General features: G+C 33.8%; 1 protein-coding gene across 2 annotated transcripts; it reads right to left on the minus strand.

Annotated features, from left to right (window-relative positions):
* LOC113119738 (integrin beta-8) lies at nucleotides 1–25,480 on the minus strand. 2 transcript variants are annotated; one of them, XM_026289371.1, is made up of 15 exons: nucleotides 24,764–25,478; nucleotides 23,639–23,724; nucleotides 22,179–22,350; nucleotides 21,839–22,085; nucleotides 19,052–19,217; nucleotides 15,926–16,084; nucleotides 15,724–15,819; nucleotides 13,694–13,783; nucleotides 13,236–13,379; nucleotides 9,395–9,752; nucleotides 8,971–9,193; nucleotides 7,083–7,186; nucleotides 6,900–7,010; nucleotides 2,897–3,057; nucleotides 1–1,917 (listed from the first exon to the last, which is right to left on the minus strand). In XM_026289371.1, the coding sequence occupies exons 1-15, from the start codon at nucleotides 24,867–24,869 to the stop codon at nucleotides 1,795–1,797; spliced, it is 2,346 nt and encodes a 781-aa protein (XP_026145156.1). In that variant the 5' UTR covers nucleotides 24,870–25,478; the 3' UTR covers nucleotides 1–1,794. The 2 variants fall into 2 exon arrangements, with proteins under 2 accessions (XP_026145156.1, XP_026145155.1); XM_026289370.1 differs by having other exon boundaries at nucleotides 6,900–7,186; nucleotides 24,764–25,480.
* Between the last annotated feature and the right edge of the window lie 275 nt (nucleotides 25,481–25,755).

Genomic DNA, 25,755 nt, shown 5'->3' on the forward strand with positions numbered 1-25,755 from the left:
AACAGTGTTATGATTTCTATTTATTCATTTATTTATTTCATTACACAGGCTACAAAGCATAACCAGAATGGCTGGTGTGACGTTTGCTTTACACAGGTACATTCACATATCAGTCAGAAATGTGCGGGTACACATGCTAACAATATTGCTCTGTAGGCAACCAGGGGTGCGTTTCCCAAAAGCATAGTTGCTAACCTGTTAGCAACTTAGTTGGTTGGTAATGGGAAATTGTATTGCAACCAACAAAGTTGCTATGCTTTTGAGAAATGCACCCCAGATCTGTTCAAAAACAAAAATTCTAACAAAAGAGAGAGTAAAACAAATACTAAAAATAAATATGTTCTCCCAATGTAAACAGTGTGTTAAAACAGGATTTATTAGAGCCACAGGAATGCTATGGATACCTCGAGGGTTCGTACCATCACTGCCTTACAGGGCCGCTGTCCGGGACACAAGGGCCCTCAGTAGTACACGACAACAGATTTAAATACCGACCAGCAGCTAAGCACAGATCTGCACATACAGTAAACTAGTGTAGGAAGAAACTTCCTCAAAACTCCAGTTGTATAAGGAAACAAGTTGAGCTGGGAAGAGTGCTGGAAAATAACTTAGGCTACAGTTCTGAGAAATCTGCTTAAATATGAACACATTCAATAAAACCCCAATGCCATGTTCATTACAGAATAAATAAATAAAATTAATCAGAAAAAAAAAACCCTTAAAAAGTGGTTAAGCGTGTGTTGAACACTAGGTGGGGTACTCATCCCAGTCAGCACTACAGGGTTTCCTAAACACTAAGTTCAGAAGTGAGTACTGCATACTGCATACTATACAGGATCAGCTCGGCGCGCCATTTTTAATTTGAATTCGCGAGACTTCCGGTATCAGTCGCGTCCAGTTATTTTAGCTGTATTATTGCTTATCATATTATTTTAACATATTACCATAATCATAAACACTATTTTGTAGTCTAAAATAGTAAATTAGTTTTACTTTTACTGGACTACACACATAAAATAGTTTATTTCCGTGTCGCAAAATAAGGTGCATACTGTGAACACTGCTATTAAAAAAGTAATATAATAATAATCTGCTCAAATTATCATTACAGAATTTAAAGTAGCCTACTAAAATAAAATAAAAATAAAAAATGTAAAAATAAATGTAAAACATCACATTTATATGTAATATTTCTATTTAGCTTTCATCTATTCATATTCAAACATAATAAAAGCACGTAAAATTACTAAATTGTAAACTGAAATGAAAATCATATAAATCTAAAAAATATTTAATTTAATTGATTACTTGATTAATTGATAATATAGTTATTAAGTCCAAACAAAGCATCATTACACTGGAAGTGTCAAGCCTGTTGCATTGGTCTGTGTATTTCCTGCATGCGTCCTGCAGAAATAGTATGCGCAGTATGTAAGTACGCTATTCTGAACACAGCCAGAGTCTGTACCATATATACGAATAAAATAAAACAAGTACAAATATCACAAACACACCTACACATCCGCTCACAGACACAAGCAAACAGTAACTCAGCAGAAAACTGGCCTATTGAGGTGAACGCGTCATTAAGGGTTTACCGTATCATCTCTTTTTCTGTGTGGCTTCAGGACAAGAGATTTAATGCCATTCAACATCACAAATGAGAAACTGAATGAAAAACACCGTCAGAAAACCCACGCTGGATATTGCTCTCGTGAAGTAAGTGCTTAAAGAGAAAGATTGTGTTTTCATTCAGGTAGTGCTTTGGTTCTAGACGACCTTTGACCCTGGTCATCACTGCCAGGCGTCGCTCAGGGGCTTCTTGGGCATGTGTGCGTGCATCTCCACGGGGAGATTCGGCAGACTGTCCCGCCTGTACGTGATCGTCTTCTCGTTGGTCGTGGGGACGTATGAGTTCTGCATTCAGACAGGAAGAGAAATGCATCTTTTATTATGGAAGCAAGCATTAAATTGATCAAAAGTGTCAATAAGGACATTTATAATGCAACAAAAGATTTATTACAAATAAATGCTATTCTTTTGAACTATTCATCAGAGAATCCTGAAAAATTAAATCGATCACACAAAAATATGAAGTATCACAACTGTTTTCAATACTAATAATAATAATCAGAAATGTATCTTGTGCAGTAAATCATCATATCAGAATGATTTCTGAAGATCATGTGACGCTGGAGACTGGAGGAATGATGCTGAAAAAGGCGTTTTAAATCACAGAATAAATTACATTTTAAAATATATTCACATAGAAAACAGTTATTTTAAATTGTAATAATATTTCACAATTTTACCGATTTTTACTGTGTTTAAAAGAAATAAATGCAGCCTTGGCGAGCAGGCTTTTGTGCTCCACAGACACTAAAACTAACACAAAGTATTCAAAGGTTTTTTTTGTGAAATAATGTATATATGTATGTATTTTCAGCTGGCAGTACAAAATATAAAAAATGTATAGAAGTGAAATTTAAATATGTAAATTAAAGTGAAATAAATATAACAGAAAAAAGATATTACATAAAAAAACTAACTTATAAAATGTAACTAGAAATTTGAGATGAATTGTGTGCAGTACTAAATGAATTTAAACAATTTTAGTAAAACAAAAACTGAAATAAATATAAGCTTAATAGAATAAGACAGAAATAAAAAAATACACTTATTGAAAATAAAAAATAAATATAATAAAAATAAATAATAAAATAGAATAAAATAAATAAAAATACTAAAATTACTTTGAATAAAACTGGAAAAAATATATATATTTTATACATAGACTAAAATAACATTGATTAGGTCAATATATAAATATTATTCGTTTTTTTGAGCTCTGCTGTGGTTGTCTCTTACTGAACACACACACATGAACTCACATTACCTTGCGGCTGTGGTCAAACTGTGGATCAGGGTTGGACTGCCACGAACAGTTTCCAGCTCTCAGCAGCTGTCGGACGACGGCCAGCATACCGATCCCCAGCGTGACGGTCAGAAGGAAGGTGCTGAGGAACGTCTTTAAGTACCGCCGACTCCAAACACACACTGTTACACAACAGAGACCAGATCATAAACAACACCAACAACAGCCAAAGTCCACACATGACTGCACTGTGCTCATCTCTGATCCCACAGGAGGACATCCTGCTCAGAAGTCGCCCTTCAAACAAACCATCAGTTCTCGTAAAATGTTAGTGTTTAGTCAACAGCAGACATACAGTAAGAACGAGCAGAGGAAGATAAATAAATGTGGAGCAGATTGGATGAGAAATGCTTGAGTTGCCGCATAGAAATATTATAGAATATAACAGAAATGGAAATGTTAGACAAACTTGAACATAAAACTTGAATGAAAAGTATAAAGTACAATACTAAAGTACTAAAATTAATAAAACTAAATGAAAGCTGAATAGAATAGGACAGAACAGAATAACAATGTTAGATAAACTTAAACTTATACAACTTCACTGAAAATTATTGATATTTTGCTGGCAATACTAAACTGCTAAAATTAATAAAACTAAATTAATGCTGAATAGAATAGAATAGAAATGTTAAATAAACTTGAATATAAAACTTCACTGAAAATTATTAATATTTTGCTGGCAATACTAAATCAATAAAAATAACAAAACTATATTAAAGTTGAATAGAAAAGAATAGAATAGGACATAATAGAATAGAATAGAATAGAATAGAAATGTTAGATAAACTTTAACTTATAAAACTTAAATGAATATTTTACTGGCAATACTATACTACTAAAATTAACAAAACTAAATTAAAGCTGAATAGAATAGAATAGAACAGAATAGAATAGAATGTTAGATAAACTTCAACTTATACAACTTCACTGAAAATGATACATATTTTGCTGGGAGTACTAAAGTACTAAAATTAATCAAACTAAATTAAAGCAGAATAGAATATAATAGCAATGTAAGATCAACTTAAACTTATACAACTTCACAAAAAAATTCTAAATATTGCTGGCAAAACCAAAGTATAAAAATTTATAAAACTAAATTAAAACGAAATAGAATAGAATAGAATAGCAATTTATAAAGTCGAATAGACTAGACTAGAATAGAATGGAATAGAATTGCAATGTTAGATCTTGAACGTATATAACTTCACTAACAATTATATATTTTGCTGACAATACTTAAGTACAAAAATGTATAAGACTAAACTAAAAGGAAATAGAATAGAATGGAAAAGAATAGAATAGCAATTTATAAAGCTGATATGCTAGACTAGAATAGCAATGTTAGATCTTGAACTTATATAAAACTTCACTGAAAATTAGAAATATTAAGCTGGCAATACTGAAGTACTAAAATGAATAAAACAATTAAAGCTAAATAGAATAGAATAGAAATGTTAGATTAGAAAGGTTTCACTTACAGTAATAAATTATTAAATATAATAAAGTAAAACTGAAAAAGTTAAATTACAGATAAATAGAAATATTAAAAATTATATTGAAAAAAATGATTAAAAAAAGAGAAAACGAAATAAACAAAATATTTATATCTATACAGACAAAATGCCTAAAACATTAATAAAAATTAAAATGAAAAGAGAAATGTAAAAATATGATCTAATTCAAAATATTAACAAAAAAATAATAATTCAAAACAATCCATACTATTAAAGCTCATTAAAGCAGGATGGATTCTTATTGGCTCTCAGTGTTTTTAATTCTCTTTCAGCCGAAAAGAAAAAGAAAAGATTCCAACGATATCGTTCATGTGTTGTTATTGTCTATAGTCGGAAGTGGACGTATATACATGGACGCTTCTGAAAGGTTAAATGGTCCTGGAAAAAACAGTCATACTTGTAGTTTTAGTGACAAAAATGAGCGTATCGGAAATGAATAGGAAGCCAATTTAATCTAGTGGAAGCATTTGGTACTGCGCCCAAAACAAAATCTTACCGAAAGCTGATTTGTTTGTCGTATCAACCTCAAATTTGTTTTGATTCATGGGTTTGACTTTCATGCCGTTTCAGAGTAAAACATGATTTGGAGAATATATATTTCATATAAACCTTGAAAATAGTAGCCAATAGTGCCTTCTTTCAAAAGAGACCAAACTTAAATCAGTGCATTCAGGATTTCAGTCAGAAATGTAATTTACTATGCTCAAAAAGTGGCTAACAAATACTAAGCAAAAATATAGTACATTAATTTTATTGAAGTAAATATGGGTTATTTTTGAGCGCCACACGAGCAGCACCTGAAGTTGTAAGGATCATCTGTGGTGTGAACGAGGCTTAATAAAGCAGTAGACTCTCCGTTTAATCGCATTACTGTCACATCAGAGCAACAGAGACACTGTGGAGATCTCAATAGTGTTGTTTTGCTCTCCTGCACATTCTCTCTCTTAAAGCCACTCTTCTGAATGGCGTTTGGGACACACCCCACGCCCCCTCAGTGCTGCACTGAAACAGCACGAGCCTTTGTGTGTGTGTGTGTGTGTGTGTGTGTGTGTGTGCTGCTTCCAGATCACCATGGAAACCTGCTAAATGTCAGTGTGTGAGTGGATGGGAGCCACTGAGAACAGGAGGACTGGATGTGTGTAGTTCAGCTGCTGCTGATGTCGTAACAGCACACAACAGAAACATCTGGCCGCTGTTTAGCTTAAGAATGAATTATTGGATGCTTTTGTCTTAAACAAACCCTTTCCCTGAACCTCTGTATCTTCCTGACACGACTGAACCAGCACAGTGAAGATTTTGAAAGAAATAAAATTTTTTAAATGCATTAAAAATGCATCTGCTTAATATATCAGAGGTTCTTTCTAGACATCAATGAAGAATCCTTTTGGCAAGAAATCAGCATGAAGAGGAGTGAATCTCCTGAATGTTGCCACTACAAAAATGTAAATAAAAATTAATAGATAAAATACAAAATTAATACAAATTTAAAAACGAAAATAAATAAATAAACAAAGGAAAACAGCTTACAAATCACCACAAATTAAATACATTAATGATTAAATAAATAAAGGTAAATTAATAAATAGTTATATAAAATAATAAATAAAAATAAATTTTGACCTTTGAAAATTCACAAAAAAACTAATAACTAATAATTTAATAACTAATAAATGATAATATACTAATTAAATAAACAAACCATAAATAATGAAAAATAAATAAATAGCTTGTATTCATCATAAAATAAAATAAATCAATACATTAATAAATTAAATATAAATAAATGAAAATACAAAATAAATAAATAAAACATAAAAATATAAAGAGATACAATATAAAATCCCAAATAAACAACATTTTTTCATAATTTACATTAATTTACAAAATAGCCTGCGATTCACTTTGATTTACTACAAAATAAAATAAATAAAATATAAATGAAAATAAAATAAATGTAAATAAAATAAAATAATAAATCTTAAAAACAATGAAATAATCAATTAACTACAATTAGGCAAAAAAAAAAAAAATTCACTACTGTAATGCAAAAATTCACTTTAACATTATGTAATGTTGACTGACTGTAAAATATTTATATATTAGCATAAAACTATAAAGTATGTATACGTCATGGAACAGCAGTCACTGTTGAATTGCATTTGATTAAATTTAAATAAAATGTAAATACCAAAAAAAAAAAAAAAAATGTATACGGGAATAAGGATCAAATGAGAAAAATCAACTCCTAACTTAAACATCAGGACTCGACACATTACAGCAATGAGAATTAGCTGGGAAAATGTGCTGAAAATAATGTCACGAACAGTCTTAAAATAAACTTCATTCACTGCGAGTGAAACATGATTTGTAGATTCTCAGTGCTGTGGAACAGAGAAGGGAAAAGCGGAGGAGGAGCGGATGCAGAGAAGGACTGGTTTCCTCACCAGGATGTGGACTGATGTGCAGCTGAGGCCGATCCGAAGCCAAGTCCACCAGGAATCGGTGCTGACACTTCTCACTGCTGGGATACAGGCAGTGTTTCCCCCGCAGCAGATCTGAACAACAGCACAGTTCATTCAGACGCACCGCAGCCTCCTGTGTTTCTCTCTGTGTTTGTGCTGTAGTACCTGAGACGTCGTCCACATACTGCACCGCCGGAGCACAGCTGTGATTACAGAGCTGCACAGCGTCTGACCCCAGGCCCTTAGACAGGTGACACCTCACACAGCTCCTGAGGATTACACCATTATTAGGACAGAACACTTTTAGGATGCAGATAACACGGATTGAACTCTTAGCCAAGCTGCAAGTTGTTGCAGAAAAGTGGAGTAGATCATATACATTTATAAAATTATTATTTCATATTTCAAGTTTTCTAACATATTGTTTGCATTTTTTTGAATAACCTTAAATTAATAAATAATAAATTAAGAATTATGATTGAGTATATAAATCAGGGTAATTTGCCAAAACTAAAAAGGTAAACCAATTAAACATTTCTTTCTTACTTGAATTAAAATAAACAATAACTAAAATGAAATAAATAAATAAATGCATGTTTTTTTCAGCTAGTTGCCGAAGCAAAATTTCTTATTTTAATTTAGTCTAACCAGATGTAATAAGATGCATTAATTAAAAATGAATAAGAACTATACAGACATACATACTGTACATAATTATTTGTTTATGCATATATATATATATATATATATTGTTTATAGTGTATTATAATTTTATTAGAATATATTATAATAATATAGTGCATTATAATTTAAATGTTTTTATTCATGATGTAGTCTTAATCCATATGATGCATGTGCTAAGTGAGCGATCATGCATCCCTAACAACTTTCACGTGACCGACACTTTAGATTATGTTGTGAATTTAGGCAATGTTCAGAGCGGCTCATTCTATTTCTATGACATTTGCCAATGTTTGGCACAAAGCCAGAGCACACTGCATTGAATACAGCATCCCACAATGCAATGTGATCGATCTGACCTTCAATTTCCAGTCGGAGGAACGAGCTGGGAACGTTATCAGTGGCTCATTATTTCATTTCAGCACAAACAGTGGAGACATTTAACATGTATTATAAAGAATACTTGGATTTTAATTCAGAAGATTGTATAAATGGGTGATCATGCTAAACTTTAAGTATGCAAAAATATTTAAGAATTGAAATAACACATGCAATGTGATAAGGTTGTGTACTTCATTATTGAATACTGCATACTATTTTACTTGCAACTCTTAAAAGTTATATACATTAAATGCTGTGCATTCTGTAGTACACTAGTATTCTTCAAGTACACCAAATGCAAAATCAATAATAGCATACAGCATGTACTGTGCAGTATACAGTACACTTGTTTTCCATTAAAAACAAAACCTAAAGTGCCAGTCCAACAAAATTCAGCATGAAAAATTATTTTATACAAAAAATATGGGCAACAGGATATGATGTCATATTCCCTGTCTGTTTTTAATAAATATAAAAAATATTATTCAATTAATTTAAAATAAAGTAAAACTTTAGCAAATGTAATTATGATTGATATAATTAATTATAATTATTTATTTATTAATTATTAATTGAATACAGTGTAATAACAATAAAATGTGCATTTCAAGTAACCCAACAAATGTAGTTAATTATTACCTATATGTATAATTACTCTGTAACAAGGACAATTTAAAATAAAGTGTAACCATTCATTTAATAAAGCTTTAAAATAGTTTAATCAATAAATATCTCTGATCTACTCCATTTTTCAGGACGGTTACATCCTCTATTGGTCAAACGTGTTTTTCTTTATAAATTGGCAGTTTAACTCTGGTGTGCAGCTGAAGACAAAACCTTTTCTCTTGCATTCCTGCGTTCACATGCGCATGAATGAAAGTGAATGGAGGGCAAAGTCTAGTGTGAAGCCCCTTTAGAAAGGTATGCAGCTTCAGTGCGTGTTTAACTGTGTGATTGACAGCTGTATTAGCCAATCAGTGCGAGCGGTTACCAGTGTGATTGACAGGAGCTGTAGCAGATGGGGCATTTCTCACAGAAGGCTCCAGATCGCCGAGCGTCGTCACACACACACTTGCCGCACACACACTTTCCCCAGCCGCTGCAAATCAAGCCGTCGTCCGACACGCAGCTCTCGGTGGAGACGGGACAGTCGCAGGACTCACCCGTCCAGTCAGAGAGACACACACATTCACCCGAAACACACCGGCCGTGTCCTGAAACGTCGAAAAGGAAACTATTTATATGACGTATATACGAATGCAATGTATGCACGCGGATACGTAGAGTCAGAAAGCTCTCGGATTTCATCAAAAACATCTTAATTTGTGTTCTGAAGATGAACAGAGCTCTTACAAGTTTGCAATGTAATGACCGAATATTCATGTTTGGGTGAACTAACGCTTTAAACCGCTCACCTCCACACACCCGGCCCTTCACATACGGACAGGAGAAGTCGTCCATCTCACAGAACTTCCCGTAGATGTGTCCCAGTCTGCTGGAGTCACACACACACGTCCCGCACTTACAGAGCCCTCGTCCGCTGCAGACGGCTGCGCCCCGGTGCGCTCTACAGGAGCTGGTGTCCGCGGGACAGTCCGAGGACGAGGGGTCATCCCGACAGAGGCCCGTCTGAGCACAGCCGCAGACACAGCTCTGACGGATCCGGACGCTCACCGACTCGTTAAAGCCCACGGGCCTGACGGACATCACAACATCTCGATCGCCGCCGTCCTCCGGACACCCCATCATTCCTACAGTCACCTTGAAGGAGACCTTGAGACGGGACAAACACAGAGCAGACCCCACCGACCACAGTTCAGATCTCATTCTGACCTACACTCTTACAAATAAAGGGGCAATTCGTAAGATACTTGCAGTAAAATATTCAAAAACCACTATATATTTTGTCCAGCTGATTACTAACCATATCTCTAATGTTTTAAACTAATTTTAAATCATGAGAAAATTCCCATTTTAAACAGCGACACGGGGCAGTGCAGTCGCCTGTCAATGACGTTAGTTCTTCTTCTTAGTTTGCAACCATGGTTTATTAGATTAGATTAGATTCAACTTTATTGTCATTATGCAGAGTAGAAGTACAGAGCTAATGAAATACAGTTAGCATTTAACCAGAAGTGCAAGAATATAGTGTTTTATATACATAAAAGTGCAGAGTAAGTAAATATACAGAATGTACAGTGGAGTTGCTATATACAGTATTGAGCAGAGTATATACAGAATATAAATATGAATGCAAGGTAGGGATTGTATGTACATTGTGGGGTGTAATAGCGCAAAATGAGAATGGATTCACTTTGCACCGCTTTCCTGCTTGGAGGCGCGAACACTGAGACCATAACATATGAATATTTATTTATATAGCTTAAGTCAACATTGAAAATAAGAGAAATTTCTCAGGTTACTCATCCAAAATACTTTTCTTTTTGTTGCTATCCCTCTGCTGACAGCAAAAAGTCGTACTACAAAACTGCTGCATTGACTAACGTTAAGCGATTTGTGAAGCTAGGTCTAATGTGACTTTAGTTACAGATTCTGAAACAAGTGCACGGAGACTAACAGGTGCGACTGAAGGGCTAACGGGATATTTTACAGGAAAATACTAAACCGGAAAGACATCGGGAAAAGCTAAAATACGTGAGAACCCCGGAAAAAATGGGAGGGTTGACAGCTACTAACTACACTTTTGAAACACAGTTAAAAGTAAATCTGTGAATGGTTGTTAGCACCAACAGTTATTAAACTAGCAGCTAGGTAGAGCACAGCTTACCGGATTACTGTATACTGTTTGCCGCTGTTCCGGTTCTTTGATTTGCAGCTCCTGAACCCATCCATTTGTGAACTGTACATGAGGGTTCAATGAATTGTAGCTTCGGAACTATTCTGAAGTGTAGGCGCTCACAAAACAAACAAGGTAGCCGAAGATATCTGTATTGCAAAAGTGTGGCAGCAAGTCTTCGTCGGTACTCCACTATTTGTCGGGAATTTCATATGGATCCAGACCGTTAATAGTGCCGATTTTGTCCATATACCGGTCCCTATTATAAATCCCACAACCTTTTCGTGATTTTAAATTTTTTTTCTTTCTCCCAACTCTTCTCTTCTCCTTCAACTTGCTGTATGTTTACATTCGCGAGGCTAGTAACATGGCCGCCACGTCCCAGAATGCAACTCGGCGCCCAAGCCCTGACTAGCTGACTCAAATGATTCGCGAACCCGCTACGAACTCCCGAACTGATTCAAATGATTCGCGATCCCGCCACGAACTCCCGAACTAACTCACATGATTCGCGAACCCGCTCCAAACTCTCGAACTGATTCAAATGATCCAGGAAGTCACTCCGAACTCCCGAACTGAATCAAATGATTTGCGATCCCCAAACTGACTCAAATGATTCGCGAACACGCTACGAACTCCCGAACTGACTCAATAGATTCGCGAACCCATTTTGAACTCCGGAACTGACTCAAATGATTCGCGAACCCGTTTTGAACTCTCGAACTGATTCAAATGATCCGCGAAGCCACTCCGAACTCCCGAACTGATTCAAATGATTTGCGATACCCAAAGTGACTCAAATGATTCGCGATTCCGCTCCGAACTCCCAAATTGACTCAAATGATTCGCGATCCCGCTCCGAACTCCCAAACTGATTCAAATAATTTGCGATCCCCAAACTGACTCAAATGATTCGTGATTTTATTTCATGATTTGTATTTTATTTCACCTTTATTTCGTTTTGACAAAATTCATTTTAATAGTTTTAGCATAAGTTTCAGTTAACAATAACACAGATCTGTATTATTTTCTTCTGTAAACACAAAAGGAGAATTTAAAAAAAATGTTTTGAACGAATGCTTGCTTATTAAAAGTGTTAATTTCTTTAATAAATGCCCAAACTTTTAAATGGTACTGTATGTAAACCAAGATTTTTCAATATTTCTTGAAGAAAATGTGAATTGTGTTTTTCCGTGCAAAACCCACCACCGAGATGTTAAGAGTGTTTTCTTCAGAAAATGTCAAAATCTAACTGTGGTGCAACAGCATTACATTTGGGTTTGTGGCCTCTCTGCTATGTTCCTAATGTGCTGGAGATTTCAACACAGGTCACATGATCATATAAAACAGTTTATAAATGTGTGGCATTATAAACAGTGCAGCACAGAGTAATTACTTAGCTTGAACTATTTTCTCATGGGACAAAATAAACCGAAGATACTGTAAACCTTTACTTTAAACTAAACTCCAAGGCATGTATAACCTTAAAATGACAGTTCAAACAAAAATACTATTCATAATATCAATTATATCATCATCCACTAAAACCAACATGATGTTTTCCTTTGAAACACAAATGGAGATGCATAAAGAAGGCGGTTTTTCTCCATGCAACAAATGTAAATAGGCTGTCAAGCTCCAAAAAAGTACATAAAAATAGGAAATATTATTATGTTTAAAATAGCAGTTTTTTATATGAACATATAGCAAAATGTAATTTATTTCTTTGATGCACAGCTGTATTTTCAGCATCATTCCTCCAGTCTTCAGTGACACATGATCTTCAGAAATCATTCTGATATACTGATTTGCTGCTAAAGAAACATTTCTGATTATTATCTGTGTTGAAAAAAGTTGTGCAGGTCACTATTTTTTTTTTAAAACTGTGATACATTTTATTTGTCAGATTCACAGATGAATAGAAAGCATATATTTTAAATATAAATATTTTTGTAACATTATAAATGTCTTTACTTTCATTTTTGATCGATTTAATGCACCCTTGCTGAATAAAAGTATTTGTTTAATAAAAGAAAATGACATGAAATAAAATAAATATAGAAGTGCATGTACTTTTTTTTTTTTTTTTTTTAGCTTTGATAGCTGTTCTTCACCATGGAGTTTTATAAATTAAATTAAATTAAATTAAATTAAATTAAATTAAATTAAATTAAATTAAATTAAATTAAATATTCACTATTTTATGTAACAGCCACTGGTCACCATGAACCTACATTGTATAATAATAAAATAATAAATAAAATATTTCCGTCACTTTTTTGGTCTTGACAGCTACCATGAACTTTCTTTGCATGAAAACATTTCCTTTTAAAATGAGAGAAAATTAAAATCATACGGTTTTGAGCAACATGCAGGTGAGCAAACATTATTTTTGGCCGAGCTAAGTCTTATAATTGGAGCACATTTAATCTCTGTGCACCGTGCTGAATTAGACGTACTGTTTGTGTGGGCCGAACGCCGGAGCACTTTGTGTTTCCAGAGACAGTGGATCCGTCGGGACAGAGAGCCGAGACGTTCACCTGGAAGCGCTGAGCCTGGCCGTCCTCCAGCCCGATCTGCACCTCCACATCCGACAGCAGCCTCTGCAAGAGAAGAGCGGAGAACAGCTCAGAAAGAGCCCTTTGTCTCCGGAACAGGCCCTTTATAATGCAGGCTTCTGTTCGCTGGGATCACAGGATTTGGGGAAGGAGAATGCATTGTTGTGCTTGCTCTTGTTAAACACATGTTGGAACAGATTCTGGCATTACAGCCGATGCTTTTCCCGTTAAACCGAAAGCGAGTGCTCTGAAATGTTTGGGACCTCTTGCACTTCTAATCAAATTGTCCTTGAGTGGACAGAGATAGAGAGAGAGAGAGAGAGAGAGAGCGGAGCAAAAGAGAAAGTCAAGCTGTTTACCTTGTAGGCTTGCACTACTAAGTCTTTTAGATTTGATGCTTTGGAAACGAGTGGGCCCACGTAACTTCCAGGAATCAGGTCCAGCAGATCCTGTTCAGAGGAAAGATGAAGCATGTTTAAAATACAGCTCGACAGAAAACGAATACTGAGTCATGCCTCTGCTGCTCAAAACAAATGTGCTTACAGTAATTGAGTGCATCTGTGCCACCCACTTACTCAGCGCCGTTGGTTCTGTTTCTATTAATTTTTCACCAGATGGATAAAAAAAAAAAAACTTTGTTAAAGCGTTATGAGTTATGAACTGAACCAACACGCTCTGAGGGGAATCACAGCATTATGAACTTTGAGCGTCATGAAGCAAAAAAGCATGTGAAAATAGGATAAAAGGACAAGACGGCTTTAATGAGGGAAAGAACTACAATCCCATTAAGCATTGTAAAGGACATAACTGAATTAGACATGATTTTGAAAAATAAAACTTCATTTAAAGTTGTAAGTAAAAACTTTTTAGCATTTTGAGTTTGTATTGAGACGGACTCAGTTACATCGTTAGCAGCGTTCCTTGCCGAGCTCTGATTGGTGGAATTGTCTTGTACAGTATCATTGGAAATAAAAAAATAAAATAAAAAATAAAATAAAAACAAAACAAATAATAATAAATAAATAAAATACTACTTTTATGTTACAGCCACTGGTCACCATGAACTTACATTGTATATATATATATAAAAATAAATAAATAAATAAATAAATAAACAAATAAATTAAATACTACTTTTAGGATACAGCCACTGGTCACCATGAACTTACATTGTATAAAATAAAATAAAATAAAATAAAATAAAATAAAATAAAATAAAATAAAATGAAATGAAATGAAATGAAATGAAATGAAATGAAATGAAATAAAATAAAACACTACTTTTAGGATACAGCCACTGGTCAACATGAACTTACATTGTATAAAATAAAATAAAATAAAATAAAATAGTATGTAATAATAGTGTATGTAATATTTCTATATTACTTTTTTGGTCTCGACAACTATCATTCTAATATAATGATTTGCAGACGAAGAAACATTTCTGAAAACAGTTGTGTTTGCCTCATATTTTTGTGGAAACTGTGATACATTTAATTTTTCAGGATTCAGAGATGAATAGAAAGTTTAAAAGAGCAGCATTTATTTGAAATAGAAATCTTCTGTAACATTATAAATGTCTTCACTGTCACTTTTGATCAAGTTAATGCATCCTTGCTGATTAAAAGTATTTATTTAATTAAGTATTTTTTTTTTGTTTGTCAGCTACTGGTCACCATGAACTTTTATTGTATAAAATATCTCTATTTAAATGAGAGAAAAACAAAGGTTCATTTGGTTTTGAGCAATATATTTTATATTTATAGCAAAATAGATATTTGTAATAAAATTTTTTTGAATTTATCGAGACAGTTACATAATTTGCGGCATTCCTCGCCGACCTCTGATTGGTGGAATTTTCTGCACAGCATCATGGGTAATGTAGTTTTTTTTAGTGTTTTTTTTTACATAAATTCAGGCGCTAAACAGAATAATACGAAAAATAAGTCGAAATAAAATAAGCAGATGCACATGGCTTTAACAGCAGAAATGTGAAGCTACTGTATTTTATTTTTTTTGTTTTTAAACATGAATATATGAGTAAAATCAAGTCAATCTGAGCTGTCAAGCCATCATTCATAATAATTTCGAGGTGGAACCATTTATTCATGAACCTCTGGTAATTCATTTGGGTGGAGTTTAGCATTTTTTGAATTTTTTGATATGTGCACATTAATTAGCATTTTTACTTGCATTTTCAATCCAGAGCCTTTAGATAACTCGAGCATCTTTCATGCACATATTTGTTAAACCAGCGCTTTAATAACTGATTGAACAAGTCGCTGTGTGTGTTCCCATAAATCACTGCCAGTATTTTTGAAATCACTGTTGCAAAACAGACAGATTTCTGTCAGAAACACTCAAACTCATGGTGCGTTAGAGACATTACCTCATACCACCGGTATTGCACCTGGTCCACTGCAAAGATGGAGTAAACGCTGTTCTCCAGAAGCTTCTCGGCCAGCTGAGCGATTGTTGGGTGCTCCTAAACAACAACAACGACAACACGTCTGTACAAACATCATGTGCATACTGTGGTATATTACAATAATAACAATGCAGCTGCTGAATTAACTTCTGGTTAATGGTACCATGGTGGTGGTTTGGGAGTAGATGTTATCCTCGAGATGGCAGCGGCCGTCGTGAGGAACCACGATCCCAGCCAGTTTACTGTCCAGAGCCAGATGAGACGGCTGGTCTGTCATCACCAGCAGCAGGTGCTTCGCTTCGGGACGCCATCCCACGTCTTTCTGCAGAGAGGAAGCAAGCGTTACTAACCTGCAGGAGAGTGTGTTTAGCTGTTCAGATGCCAGGATGAGCAATGCTTGGACTGATCATCCCCTGAATCATGCTTTGAGAAAAAGAGCGCGGAATTAAAAATTTCCATGAAAGAGATGATAGAGCATGCAAAAATAAAAACAATAAATAGATACAAAAATTTAATAAAGCAAAAAATTTAAAGGAACATAAAAAATAAAATAAAAAAAACAAACTGGGAACGAAACAAAGAAAGAATAAAAAAAAACATAAAAAAACCCCACAAAAATATAACATGCAGGAAAAAAAATACCTAACCTAGCTAAACAAGATAGAGTATATATAATATCTCTATTTAAATGAGAGAAAAACTAACGTTAATTTGGTTTTGAGCAATATATTTTATATTTATAGCAAAATAGATATTTTTAATAAGAATTTTTAGAACTTATCGAGACTGACACAATTACATAATTTGCAGCATTCCTCGCCGACCTCTGATTGGTGGAATTTTCTGCACAGCATCATGGGTAATGTAGTTTATTTTTTGGAGTTTAGCATTTTTTGAATTTTTTGATATGTGCACATTAATTTGCATTTTTGCTTGTAACCACAGATGTTGCATTTAATCCAGAGCCTTTAGTTAACTCGAGCATCTTTCATGCACATATTTGTTAACCAGCGCTTTAATCACGGATTGAACGAGTCGCTGTGTGTGTTCCCATAAATCACTGCCAGCGTTCTTGAAATCACTGTTGCAAAACAGACAGATTTCTGTCAGAAACACCCAAACTCAAATATATATATTTGTTAGTAGAAATAAATAAATATAAAATAAATAAAAAGAATGTAAACAAATACTATCAAATAAACAAACTATACGAGTTACTAATACAAGACAAAGAGCGCTAGCTGAGGGTTTATCTGCCAGGATGAGAAACGACTGAATTCATTCATCATTCCTTAAATCATATCTTAGGGATGAGGTGCTTAAATGACCTTTGCTTGACAGATAATAATACATAAATAAATGAATTAATTATTTAATACTTAAAACACTAACGGTTATATACAATAATCATTAATCCAAAAATTAAAAGGTGATAATTTCCCTCATGAGAGACTGTGAGTGGACTCTTGTGACCTGAGCCTGTGTTACTAATTAAACACGAACCGTCCGAGTCCGGTGTTTTCAGCTGCCAGGAGTAATGAGTAATGTTTCACTGAAAACCCCGACGAGATGCCGACAGGAGCTATCTGTTAAAGCTACAGCAGCGCGGCATCTGTGTAAGTCATGCATGACGACAAGCGCTAGATCACCTGAGAGCCAACGCTTGGTTTCTCTCTGACTCGCAGAGGCACATACGAAGACTGAAACTCAGTCAAGGTCACAAAACCTTTCAAGCCCACGGCTCAGAAAGCATCCGCTTATCATTCCCGGGAAACATCCCAGCGGCCGGATCCCATAAAGAGGCATTGTTTTGCTTCAGAGCTGCTCTGAGCTGAGACGAGACGAGATGAGATGTGTCATGTAAAGCACCCTGCGCTGTAGACTTTAATCATTCTTCAGATCTGACTTTGCTGGTTTATAATTTTGCTTGGTTGAAGAAAAAACATGCATGCATAAATAAATAAATGCAATAAAAAACACAATTAAAAAGCTATTAATTAATTAATATTAGCCATAATACTACCATAATCACCATATTATTATTATTATATCATGCATGAAATATTTTAGGGTGATTTAAGCCAATAAAAAAAAATTCCAATCAACCACTATTAACTAGAAAAAATAAATACATTTATTATAGATTAATATATTTTTTTTTTACATAATATATGCATGTGTTTTTTTTGCATATTTATTATGTATAAATAAATACACACACATGCATGAATATTTCAGAAGATATGTTATGTAAAAATATATACTTTGTGTGTGTATTTATATATACATAATAAATATACACATAACACACGCATATTTTATGTAAACAAACTTTTATTTTGTATGTGATTAATAGTGATTAATCGCTTGACAGCACTATTAAATATATAAATGAACCAAAAACTAATTAAATGAAGACAACCTTGCAATCACCACTAGCATATATATTATAAATTAAAAAAATATATATAATAAAAATGAATAAATCCGTCATAAAATTACAAGAAAATACTAAGAAAAAAAAAAAATATATATATATATATATATATAAAAAAAGTTATAATACTAAAATAAAAATAATAATAAAATGAATTAATAAATACCAAAAAAGTAAATAAATTCATAATACTAAAATAAATAAATAAATACTAATATAAAAATAAATAAAACTGTAATATGATCCAGCAATCACCATTAACGACAAAAAAAGGAAGAAAATATTTAAACAAACACAAATAAATAAATAAAATAAAAACATAATAATAAATAAATACATAACAAAAAACAAATAAACAAACGTAATAAATTACTAGAAATACTAAAAATAAATAAATACACAACAAAAAGCAAATAAAGTCATAATACAAAAAAGAAATGATAAGTATATGCAACAAATAAATGCTCATTTAAAAATAAATTAATCTATAATATTACTAAAATGAATACTAGCGTTTTTTACTCAAGCGAGTAAGGAATGTTCCAGCAATCACCTCTGACATAAAAGTGTCATTATTATTAAAAAGATAAATACTAATAAATAAATAAATACATAAACAATGAAACATTTTAAATAATCACATGTAATAGTGAACTCCTTTGATTTGAGCATCTCAGAACTAGAGCTCAACAATCCTGGATAAATGGAGAAGCACGGTTTTGTTTTAGTTTATTATTTTTCGTCTCAACCACCATATTGCAACATGCTACAAAACACACAGAAACTACACAGCAACACCCTGCAATCACCCAAACCTCATCAGTGTGTGGTGTGTGTCTCAGGTGTGTTTACCTGGCAGACAGCGGCCTGCAGCATGGCGTCGAAGCCTCCCTCCGGCGTGTCCATGTTCCCAGAGATCCTCTGCTCCTGGATGACCCTCGTGAACTCCGTCATGTTGTGTGTGATGGGGAGGACGTGGATGAAGCCGTGAGCCGGTCTGCAGTTCACCTCGTAATCACTGAGACACACACAGACAACTTCAGAGTCTCATCTGTGTCTCTGAACACATCAGTCTGCTCTACAGCTTCAGTCAGTTCTGCCTCCTGTGAACTAAACCTTGGTCATTGAAATAAAACATGACCATTAGATGGAAAAATGTTGAAGCACTAAAATCACTCGAGCTAAAACTGCAATAAAAATAAAGCAAAAAGATAAATGCTAAATAGAGAAATGCAAACAAAAAAGCACAAAAAAATCCCCCTTTAAACAACTAATTATAATTTTGTTCATAATAATAATAATAATTACAACAACTAAAATGAGTAGAAGTAAAACTGAAATCAAAATAAAATAGATTATATAAAAGAGAAAATACAAAATGCAAAAAAATAAAAATATTAATGACAATAATAACAAATAAAATATATGAAATAAAATAAATAAAATACTAGAAATACTAGTATTATAAAATTATATAATTAAAAAATTATAATTATAAATACATAATTATAAAATTATATAAATAAAAATAGAAATACTAAAGATATAAAATAATAAAAAATTACAAAAACAAAATTGAAAAGTACTAAAATTACTTAAATTTACGTAATTAAGTAAATAACAATACTTGAGGAATATTATCACTATTATTATTATTATTTATTTATTGTATTTGTTTTTGTATAATTATGTAATTATGCAATTATAATTCAATATTATTATTATTATGTAAATATAATTATGTAATAATAAAAATGTATGCAATTGTTGTTTTAGTCATTTAGTACTTCATCATCATCATCATCATCATCATCATCATTATTATAGTCCTAAAATGACTAAAACTGAAATGAATTTAATTTGTACATTTATTTATTCTTCTGAAGAGTTTTAGGGGAAATATTTGCGATAAAGTAAATACTCATAAGCATGCATATCTTGCGCAGTTTATTCAGAAAATAAATATTAAATATACTGTTGGATTTTTCTATTTGCACTTTAATGAATGATTTTTAAGGTCAAGAGCTTCCAGGGAACAAAGATATAATAATAAATAATAATAAAAAAAAAACGATGTCCTTCATAAAAAGGCAACAAGAGGTTTCACAAGAGATACAATCTGAACAATGTGGACAAAACAACCTTGTTCTCCTCCAGAAAACTGAGCTGTGTGATTCTGTGCCAATCTCAGTTCAGAAACATGAAGCACACAGTGACACTGTTTACAAAAGAACTCAAGTATCAGCTCGCATGTTCCTCCTAAAATCCCTTTCCAAAAGAAAAAGTAGATGCATACGAGTCAAAACTGAAGAGAATAGAGCTGTAAAATGCTGTAGCTGTTTAGATGATTTGTTAAAGGAACACTCTCCTTGAGTTAAACAGCTGAGTTTTACCGTTTCTGAATCCATTCAGCCCATCTCCGGGTCTGGCGCTAGCACTTTAAGCTTAGCTTAGCATAGATCATTGAATCTGATTAGACCGTTAGCATCTCGCTCAAAAATGACCAAAGAGTTTAGATATTTTTCCTATTTAAATCTGGACTCTTCTGTAGTTACATCGTGTACTAAGACCGACGGAAAATGACACATTTTCTAGGCTGATAAGGCTAGGAGCTATACTCTCATTCTGGTGTAATAATCAAGGATCTTTGAGTGCAGCAGGCGCAGTGTAATATCAAAATAAAATAGTTCCCAGCTAGTTTGTGCAACTTTGATTTTGTAACATCACATCACAATGTAACTAGAGAATAGTCAAGTAGTTTAACTCTAGGGGAGTTGGATAATTAGCCTATTTTCAAAAATAGTGGAGTGTTCCTTTAAGATTTTTTTTTTTACTGCACATTTGAAATCACTCCGTTTTTATTATTTAAATAGAATTATTATAATTCGATATTAAAATTAATAAAAAAAATAAACTATTAATGTAATAAAATAAATAATTTATGAATCTATTATAATTAAAAAAGTAATTTAATTATATATAATTAATAATAATAATAATAATTAATATTATTATTATCATAATTTTTAATTACTAATTATTAATTTAAGTAAAATTATTATTTTTTATTATTAATAACAATAATAATAATTATTTTTATTATTTAAAAATAAACAATAGATTATTAATTTATTATTATTTGATAACTTAATATGTATTAGTTAAATACTAATAATAATAATAATAATAATAATAATAATAATAATAATAATTATTATTATTATAATAACTACTATTATTATTAATATTATTATTATTATTGTTCAACTGTTATTATTTTTTTATTTTTTTATTTTCTCATTATGTTAGATAATCTTTAAATAAATATTTGACTTAATTGCATATTTAAAACACACTATTATTAGGTGAAATGACAAGTATTTGTAATTATTTAAATATAATTGTAATTATTCATTATTAGAATTGTAATTACATAAAATATTAATTTTATCAATGCATTATTATTTAATAACTTATTTACTCATGTTAAATAATAATATTACATTTACAAAATATAAATATATAAATATAAAAAATATTTTAATTCATTTTGAGAATAGTTTTCTCTGAATTATTACTATTAAGTCGTCATTCATTCTTTGGCTTGCTGTGCTACAGTTTTGGGTCGGGTGTGTTCACCTGCAGGGGTTCAGGAGTTTGGAGGGATGGACGTCGATGTAAGGAGACAGCGGTTTATCCACGAACGAGCCGAAGCCGACTCTGAAGTCGCTGGAGTGTTCCTTCATCAGATGAGACAGAGCCAGACCCGCCGTCTTCAGCCGGTCCAGATAAACCTGCATGGAGGCCGAGACGTCCACTAGATAGTACAGATCCACAGGATAGCGCTCCAGCTGCTGCACCTCCACCACGAACGACGCCTCGCCGCCTGACACAGGAAGTGACATCACCACAATGCAACATGAACTATCTCTAAGGTGCTATAGGTTGCTAGTGTGCACCTGTGACGGTCAGACGTTACCTGGTCGCAGGTGGATGTCGATCTCTCTCGGTGACACCTGTGAGCTGCCGACAGTGGCGTTTACTTTCACTTTCACATTCGGGTTCTGGATAAAAGCCTCTTCACAGCCCCGCACTCGCAGGTCAGACACAGATCCGCATCGCTGACTCACATGAGCCCCGTCCAGAAACCTCTGTCAGTGTAAACAAGCCGTCAGACAGGTCAAGGGTCACGGCTAATGCCTGTTGTGTAGCTTGGCATTATTGAAAGCTCTTTAGCTCAGAGATGTCGGTCAGGGATTAGTTTGACTGGTGCCGAGCACCGCAGACACTTAATGATCTGAACCACAATCCTGGGAATTCGCACGACTTTTTATACAAAGAAAACATTTAAATCAATTGTTCGTCACAAGAAAATAAACACGTCAGTGATGGAGAAAGTTAAAAGTATAAACTGCTAATGCTTGACCAAACCACGACCGGACTTTAATGGACAAGAATTTACATATTTCATTTACTACTTTTTGGAAGGACTAACTTTTGATTAATAGTGTGAAAAAATATTATTATTATTATTATAGTATTTATTCATATTTATAATTGGCTTTTAAATTTAAAATTGATCTTTTCAGTTTTAATTTTAAGTTGACTTAATTATGTTAAATATATACGTATTTTTCCATTTCATTTATTTTATTTAATACATAATGATATAATGTTAGTGTTCTTTACTAATCCGCAACCGTACTTTAATGAACGAGCATTACAGTATTTAATTTACTAATCTTTGGAAGGACTTTTAATTCTTTTAATTTATAAAGTGAAAATATTTAATATAATCACTAAAATATTTCTAAAATCCTTTTCCTGCTTAAACCAGTGTCATTTTATTATTTTTTAAATACTATTATTTTATTTATTAATATTTTTGAAATAGTTCTATATTTTAAGGTTTAATAATTTTGTCATGTACTTTTATAATTAAAAACAAATAATTATAATATTTTGAATTAGCTTTTATTTCTATATTCTAAGTTTTAGTCATTTTGTTATGTTTTTTTGTTGCACTTCTAATTAGCTTTAATCTATTTATTATTTGAATCATTTTTGTACTTAAACTTATTTCAGTTTGTTGCCACTGCAACTTTTCAATTTTTTTTCTTTTTATTTTCTGTCCAATACTTATGTTTACATTATGCAATTCATCTCCACTACACTAAAAAGGTACAACCCTGTCACTTGCATGTACACATCAGTGACTAATGTGTGCTTTCAGACTAGTATTGGGGTAAATAGGGCACAAAGGATGTTTTATGGGTTCCCACGATCACTGGTGCATTCTGGGGATTAGGGCTCTGGTGCTTTATCACCAATCAAGAGCACTTCACACACTCAGACCCAGAGCAGTGTGTCGAGATACAACAATAGCAGCTGAGCTCACTCTCTCTCTCTCTCACTCACACACACACACACACACATTACCTCCTGAGAGCACCAGGCACATTCAGGGCCGCGTCTCAGACAGTCTTCACATGTGAAGATGAGGGATGACAAGCATCGGTTATCCGCTGAACACAGAGACAGAGACATTTACACATGAATGAGCGAGCGTTCAGATCCTCAGCGCTCCTTTGTGTCCAACACAGACCCTATCAGGACAGATCAGCGCTCTGTTTGGAAAGACACGGCCTCAGAAACATCACAAATAATGAATAAAACTAATCACGCCACTGAATATTAACCTCAGTTAGAATATTAACATGTTAACAGAACATGTATGCATACAGCCTATTAAATGCCATTGGTTTGGTTAAGACAAACTTATGAATAAACTTAACATTTTTGGTTATAGAGGGGGTTTGACTCCTTCTTTAGCAGGTCAGTCTGCTCTTAGTTGGGAAACCTGCTAATGAAGCAGCTCCTGTTGTGCCACTATACAGTATGGGGCAAGTTGTCACAATAGGAACCTGTGGGCTACTGACACTGATCGTACAAATCCTGTTTGAATTCTGCTGAATACTATCTCACACAAACATAATGGAGCACAAAAGCAGTCTTAAGTCTCTGAGGTATATTTGTAGCAATAGCCAAAAATACATTGTATGGTTTAAAATGACACAAGAAAATGTTATCCTAAAAAATCATTATGATATTAAGTAAAGATTGTATTCTATATTTTGTAAATGTCCTACTGTAAATATAACAACACTTATTTTTTGTTTAGTAATATGCATTGCTAAAATCTTCATTTGGACAACTTTAAAGCTTATTTTCTCAATATTTCGATTTTTTGCATACTCACATTCCAGATTTTCAAATAGCAAATATTGTCTGATCATAAAAAAAACATACATCAATGGAATGATGATTCATTCAGCTTAACACACTTAAGACTTTGTGGTCCAGGGCCACATATACTAGCTATATGTATTTAAAATGTATTATAGGTTATTAAAAGAAGCTGAGAGCCGCGTGACAACTTGCCCCGTGTGTAAACCCCTGACTGACATTTCCATTCATTCCCACGAGCTCGCGATCTCTACACCATGACAACATGCACACAATGAAACGCACAGTGGACGGGTCACAATCGACGGCCAAACTCACCCGAATCGGACCTGACACACACGAGCAGCACCGAGATGAAGAACAGCAGCAGCAGCAGCTTGCGAAGAGCAACCAGATCACAATACAGACGCATGCAGGGAGTCATAGCAGCATAGAGAGAGCGTGTGTGTGTGTGTGTGTGTGTGTGTGTGTGAACCGCGACTGAAAGTCCCCCGGGAACGCGTCAGACCCTCATCCGCGCGAACAAAGGAGGGCAATTCGCTTCACCCAATAACCTCCTGATCCTAATTTCCAGATTCAGAAGAAGCGCGGCGGAACCGCAGTGCGCGCGCTTTTACGCATCGGACGCGCAGGTGACGCGCCGCGTTCGGCATGCGCGCTCTCTCTCCCCGTATCCTCGCGGAAAGGTCACCGTCCGCGCGTCATCCCTGAAAGGTGCTCGGCGACGTAAAAGACTGCATTCACTGCTGTTCATTGCAGTGATTTTGAAAGTGGAGCTGATGAACGCCCACCTCTGTGTGAACTGAGTCACTCCGGCAGTGGTCTGGTACTGTACAGAGGAGGAGCAGGAATTCCACTCTTCCCCCCTTTCTCCCTTTTTGAGAATGAGAGGTTGTTGAGGAAAACTCTCGACAGGGGTTGTATTGAACGTCTCTACGTCAGCCTGGAATTTAAACAATGACGAGTGCATGGCTTTTTAGACTTTTTCCCTAGTGTTTCTGAGTCCCTCACAATTACGACGTTTTTCTCTCGCAGTTACGATAATTACAATAATATAAATGTTCTTGGAATTACGGGAAAAGTCAGAGTTGTGAGATAAAAGCGCGCAGTTTATTAACAGCAGCCAAGGAAGGTAACGCCACTGTTAATTTCCCCAAAAAAGAAAAAAAAAAGAAAAGAAAAAACAAACAAACAAAAATTTGTTTTTGATTATTCAGAAAAGGAAGAGTAACCGGAAGTGCGAGAGGGAATGGGATCAGGAAAGGTGCACTTCTCGGGATTCGAATCCGTGACGTAGGCTACTGAAAGAA

This window comes from Carassius auratus, chromosome 19 (assembly GCF_003368295.1).
Source record: "Carassius auratus strain Wakin chromosome 19, ASM336829v1, whole genome shotgun sequence".
Taxonomy (NCBI): domain Eukaryota; kingdom Metazoa; phylum Chordata; class Actinopteri; order Cypriniformes; family Cyprinidae; genus Carassius; species Carassius auratus.

Coding starts and splice junctions, on each gene's coding strand:
- LOC113119738 (XM_026289370.1), bottom strand. CDS start 24,869: ATGACTCCCTGCATGCGTCTGTATTGTGATCTGGTTGCTCTTCGCAAG. Junction 7,187..8,970: donor AGCTCCTGTCAATCACACTG/GTAACCGCTCGC, acceptor TGTAATCCTCAG/GAGCTGTGTGAGGTGTCACC. Junction 3,058..6,899: donor GCACATCAGTCCACATCCTG/GTGAGGAAACCA, acceptor GTTGTGTAACAG/TGTGTGTTTGGAGTCGGCGG.